The sequence below is a fragment of the Haplochromis burtoni genome, unplaced genomic scaffold (assembly GCF_018398535.1).
Source record: "Haplochromis burtoni strain Fernald_Lab_line unplaced genomic scaffold, NCSU_Asbu1 Contig_222, whole genome shotgun sequence".
Classification (NCBI taxonomy): domain Eukaryota; kingdom Metazoa; phylum Chordata; class Actinopteri; order Cichliformes; family Cichlidae; genus Haplochromis; species Haplochromis burtoni.
The window spans coordinates 1012352-1018308 of NW_024582583.1; the positions used below are offsets into that span (position 1 = coordinate 1012352).

The window sequence follows — 5957 nt, forward strand, 5'->3', positions numbered from 1 at the left end:
CTAAAACGTGTGAGAAATAAACGACATTTTTAACTGTGCCTCATGATGAAACTAATAAACTTCTTCGATTGTGAAAAAACAGGAACTTCTGTTAGTTGATTGTCTGTTTCTGTAAAACTTATAAAAAATGTTTAAAACCCAACACTTACGTCTGCTTTAACACATCCAGAGCTGTTCATTTGACCAGATTTGGGTCTTTGCTGGGCCACTTTTGGCCCCCAGACCTTCTGTTTGACACCCCTGGCCCACAGAAAGGTGGCCCCTCCTCCCCAGTCCTGGCTCCAGGGTCAGGGCACTTGATTTCTTCTGTGTGGCCCTCTGGGCCCTCATCCAGGACCAGTTTACCTCAGGAGCCCGCTCCACATCCATAACTCAGCTCCTGAGATCAGTCCAGCGTCTGCACACAGACGAGGGCTCTGTGAGATTTCAGACAGGTCTGAATATCAATTTAACTCCAATGGAAGACAAGCTCTTTTCATTCATACGACCCATTCTCTTAAACTAGTCAGTATAAGCTCGTATAAGTCTGAGAGTCAGAGTCCACTGCAGCCTCCCTTCAAACAGGCTCTGCGCTGTTGTTTCAGACCTCCTGACGTCCGTAACCTGTGAAGGCTGGAGACATTTTTCACCTTTTGCAATCACCGAGCTCCCATTTTCCCGTCTTCCTGTTTCAGCTGCTTCTATGTTTTTTCTGTGTTAACGGTGCGTTTACGTTCCTCCGCTCATCTCTGTGTCCTGCAGCCGCTCGGCCGGTTCCACGCAGGTGGAGGCGGTTCTGCCGAGGCCTCGCTTCCACCTAGACCTCTGGCTCAGCTTCACCTTCCAGAATTGGATCCTGGATGTTGGCCGTCCCGTCGTCATGGTAACAAAACGATGACTAGCGCTTAATCTCGGGACTTTCTATTTTCAGCCAGAGGGAGGCTAACAGGACATTCAGCATCTGTTTTGTTCTGCTGCTGAAACGTGATCGCTTTCAGTCGTCGCTATATTTTCATTAAGACGCCGCCTCGCTCATCTGCATTGGAATAATAATAATAATTATTATAATAATAAAGCATTAGTGGAATAATGTTGGGAAAACCTAACCATGAAGTGTCTTGTTTTTGGCAGCTCGTCCTCCCTGCCGATTGGCTCCCTCTGCAGCATCCTGGGGTTGCGGACTATCTCCACTTCCTGTACAACGTCACGGCTCCGCTCATACTTCTCAAAGTAACTGTGACGCGCCTCAGGCTATCCCACACGATGAACTCCTTTGGTGTCGATTTTCTGAGTTTTAATTGACTTCGCTCCGTCTCAGATGCTTGAACGCAGCCCCTGGATGCTCCCGGGCCTCGCCGTCCGCCTTGGCATCATCGCCGTTTCCATGGGAACCACCCTTCACTTGGTGGCAGACTCCATCACGAGACGCCTGCTGCTGATTGGTTACCAGCTGCACCTGCCTGTTAGAGAGAATCCAATAATGAGGAACCTCAAACCTTCGTCCCTGGTAGGTGCTGCACTCGAAAGACCGAATAACAAACAGTGAGAGGACCCCGGACCGTGAACGGTGGGAAAATATACATCTGAGCTCAGGAGGGGGTCCTTGAGCTGAGATCCTTCTGTAAGAACCGATCCTCCTCCTCCTCCCTCGGTGTGAGTCAGATTTAGTGAAACTGAAGCTGAACACTTGTTCTCCTGATACAGAGTTCAGCTCGTCCCCATTACAATCTGAACTGAATGCACAGCAACACTGTGAGAATTTAAAGGACTCCAGGTCTGTTTCTGACACATTGATTCTGATCCTTCAGTCTAAGCTGGTGAGTGAAGTGTGGTTCAGAGAAAGTAGAATGTAAGAAACCTCCACTGATCTTCATACAGAGGGCAGCAGAAAACTGACAGCTCACACCAAAACCTTCCAGATGGACGAACAGCGCCGCAGACCCGAGGACACATGTGAATCTGAACTTGGGGAAACAGTTGAATGACTGATGCATCATCTGCTATTTGAGAAATAAAACAAATAAATGAATAAAATTGATTCGTGTTCATAAAGTTTTTGTTTTTCAGGTCGACGTCTTTGAGCTGCTGTTTCACTACGATGACACTGTTGGTCACATGATGTGGTAAGAAGAGAAAAAGCTGCTGTGTTGTGTTAAGCGATGACTCCACATGCGGACAAAAATGTATAATTATAATTAAGCACAAGTACAGAAAAACGTTGCAAAACAGACAAAAACAAATGCAGCTTTAAATTCAAAGGAAAAGCGATTTTTAAACAAAAGAGCAGACGATGTCGATGTTTGACATTTATTCTTGTAACGAGGATCGTTTTCCTCCTTAGGTACGTCCCTTTCTTCCTCGTCCTCGTGCTCTTCTTCAATGGTTGTTTCAGTCGCAGGGAGCAGGAGGAGAGGATGCCACCGTCAGCGTGGATGCTACTCGCTCCAAACGCTGCCTACTACTGGTCAGTCTGCTTTACTACAACATCCTCTGCACATGCTCTGTCCGTGCTTAAAGTTCAGTCCCTGCAAATATCTGAGGGAAGAACAAAACTTACTTTTAGGTTTTACTGATACTAATTTGGCTCATAAACAGCATGTGAAGGGCTGCAGGTGGGTTGCAAAGCAGCTTACAGACGTGCAGCAACGTTAATCCAGAGTTTTAGAAAAAAGAACAACTTGGAATAATAATCGCCAGTTTTGATGAAATGCGTCCGTCTGCCCTGTGAGAGCCAAGACATTGAAAACACATCATCGTCTGGATGTTTTCATCAACGCTTCGTCATCATCAGGTGACGTCTTCAGTCTCAGCTGACTGCAGCTTTCCAACCTTAGAAACAGGACATTTGCATAATGACTGAAACCAGCCCACTGAAGGAACAATGGGCTTATTATCAATAATGTGCAAACTGTCTTGACCACCAATCAATGGCCAGCATTGTAAGATGGTGACAGATGTTCCCTTAGGCCCCTCCTCAATTCAGAGACGGTCTTTCCCTTTTCACATAAATGGCCTCCTTGACTCCGCCCTCAAACCAGCGTTTCACCCTGTCCAGGATGTTACATCCTCATCATTGAAGGCGTGGCCACTGGCCTGTAGGTGTGAATAGACTGCAGAGTCTGCACCAAGAGGTCACCTGGATGAGTGACCGACCGTTTCTCCCACTGAAAACTGGACGTAGCGTCTTCAGTGGGCTTTCTGGGATTTCTTTACCTGGATGACTGAGCATGAAGTAAGCTGTTATTTTCATCTCAGAGGAACATTAACCACAGAGTTTTCTAATTAAACCCAAAGCAGCTAACAGGTGGAGGCACCAAGTGAAACCTGTGTTGGCTGAAAGTAGTAATTAAAAAAGTCCAGCAGCAGCTACATAAATCTGCATGTAGTCTGCAGTGAGAGGTTTGTGTATTGTGTGAGAGTCAGACGTGCAGAGGCTCATTCTTGACTTTACTCCAGGACATTTCCATATTTTTGAGACACTCACTCACACAGCCAGCCAGGCAGAACAAAATTAAATTCATTCATAATTAAGAAGATCTAAAGAGCTCAGGGGTCAGGTGGCTCCCAGCAGCAGAAACAACGAACACAACGGAGAAGCTTTGAAGTTACAGAGCATGAAATATTCTCCCAGTACACAATCACAGCGGCACACACACAGTTTAGACGCGTGGACGTGAAAAATATACAGAATGAATTTTGACTAGTGCGTGAGTATAAAATAAAAGCATGTTTTTATTTTTAGTTTAAGACGCCATATTTGCTTCTTTATGGACAAAAATGACCTTTGGTGGCCGAGTTGGACAGCAGCTAAGTGATAAAATAATATTATCATTTTTTAAATATTTGTTTTAATCACAGGTCACAGCTGAAGTCACAGATAATCGTGGATATTTTGAGTTTTAATAAAGAAATAGTAAATATCAGTAATCAGAGTAATTAGAACTCTTATAAGTTAAATCTTCATTATGTTGAATTTCTGACATTTGAAAGTTTTGCTTTAATCTGCTGGCTGTCAGGTAACAGCTGAACTCGCCTGTAAATAGTTGAAGAACAATACCCGACCACCTGAGGCTGTGTGTGATCACCTCCAGCTGTTAGTAATAATTGATTAGCTGCTTCTCAGGTGTTGCTGACTTCCTGGTTTATGCAGTGAGGACAGAATTCAAGAAGCGAGTGAAGGTCGACTCAGACCTTTAAATACCAAACGAGTGTTTTACTTTGTGCTTCTGCTGGTTGCAGTTTTTAAACCTTTGCTCGTTCTCTGCTGTTAAATTAAAGCAACTTTTTCAGTTCACTGCTCCCTTCAACATAAACGCATCAAACAGGTGAATGGCTGTTTTCACACACAAACCTAAAATTCATCATTTTTCTGACACACAAATAGTGAAAGCCTCAGACCTCTGAGTGTGACGGAGACAAAGTGCGTTCTGCAGCTGGATAGCAAAAGGTTGCTGGCGGATGCAGGAAGTTTCAAACGATTGTGATTCACTGTAACTACGGTGACCAACCGTCCTCTTTTTTTGCACTCGTTGACTTGTAAAAGCCTATATGACCTGTTTTATGTCACCATTCATTAACCGTACAGAGAAAGCATAGTTTAAATATGTTTTCTTTAAGCAAACAGTGTTATTAAAGTTCTTCATGACTGGTCCAAGTGTCCTATTTTTTGAAAATCAAAATACGGTCACCCTACTGAAACACTCACGGTGGAAAACTGCCCGATGTGCACTTATGTTGCACTCTGGTCAGTGAGAATGACACTGAAACTGAGTGGAAAACACATTTTTAACATGACAGGAAGTTTCCTCACACTCAGCTACCAGAAAAACAGCTTCAAAACGAACCGACTGGCTCCTCCCCTGAAATGATCCCTGAAGCGGCTTGGTCTGCTTACACCAGTGGACGTTTGCAGGGCGACTTCACCCACCGGCCACCTGATGGAGCCACTGAGCTGATCGGTTATGCTTCTCTTTGTCCCTGGCGACAGGTATTTAATCACAGAAGGACAGACCTTCATCCTCTTCACCTTCACCTTCTTCGCCATGACCACTACAGTGATGCATCAGAGGAGGCGGGGCTTGTTTCTCAACAGTGACGGGCTTTTCATGTTCTACAGGTAAAAAAAAAAAGAGAAAACGCAGCGAATGAGCAAACTGGGAAACATAAATAATTATGTTTTCAGGTTTTTAGTCGACCAACATTAAAGGTTCAGGGTTAAGTTGGTAATACAGCGACTCATTCAGACTCTCAGGATCAATAATAGTTAAAACAACATCTCACATCATTAACGCAGACGGCTCGTTTTCACTGTCCTCCACCCTTTTCTTCTCCATCTGTGGGCCCAAAGCTCCGCTCACACAGGCAGCGACTGTTTGGTGACACGCTGGGGAAAATGAGCATTTCCCAACTGCTGGTTGAGTGGTTGCTGCCTTCCTGCAAACTCCTACATAAGACGTCCTTGTTTGACTCTGTGCTGATAGTTTCTCTGCAGCTCTGATCCTGGTGGCGATCTGGGTGGCCTGTCTGTGGAACGACAGCATCCTGAGGACGACAGTCCCCGGACTGATCTACATCCCACGGCCCTGCACCGTCTACACGCTCCACCTCCACCAGATGAGCCACATATGACGGAGTTAGAAAGAGAAGAATGAGGATCTGTCGCAGAATCACAGGAACGCCATGATGAAACTGTTTATGGTTTTCACTGGATATTAGAAATACAGCCTCACAGCATCCACACTTTTCCACCTGTTTATTACTGGGATACAACAACTGAAAGCAGCTCACAAACCATCAAAAATATTCATTCTCCTCAGCTCACGCTCAATGATTTTCCCTAAGAACATGAAAAATGCAGCTGAAATATATAAAATCAAATATTTGTTTAAATATGTGTGGATATATATGTGAATAAAACTGAACCAAGTAAATGTATCTGAATACCCAAAGTCTCAGTTCTCAGATCTTTTAATTTAACC

The 5957-nt window shown here is 44.5% G+C and overlaps 1 protein-coding gene across 1 annotated transcript in view; it reads left to right on the forward strand.

The window, feature by feature from the left end:
* LOC102304910 (ceroid-lipofuscinosis neuronal protein 6 homolog) overlaps window positions 1-5921 on the forward strand; it is a 6669-nt gene extending 748 nt beyond the window's left edge. Inside the window, exons 2-8 of the mRNA XM_014338287.2 lie at window positions 742-862; window positions 1111-1209; window positions 1298-1486; window positions 2047-2102; window positions 2321-2443; window positions 4967-5095; window positions 5460-5921. Of these exons, the coding sequence (XP_014193773.1) occupies window positions 742-862; window positions 1111-1209; window positions 1298-1486; window positions 2047-2102; window positions 2321-2443; window positions 4967-5095; window positions 5460-5607 (865 nt within the window). The 3' untranslated portion in view covers window positions 5608-5921. The remainder of the gene's footprint in view (window positions 1-741; window positions 863-1110; window positions 1210-1297; window positions 1487-2046; window positions 2103-2320; window positions 2444-4966; window positions 5096-5459) is intronic.
* Window positions 5922-5957: the final 36 nt, after the last annotated feature.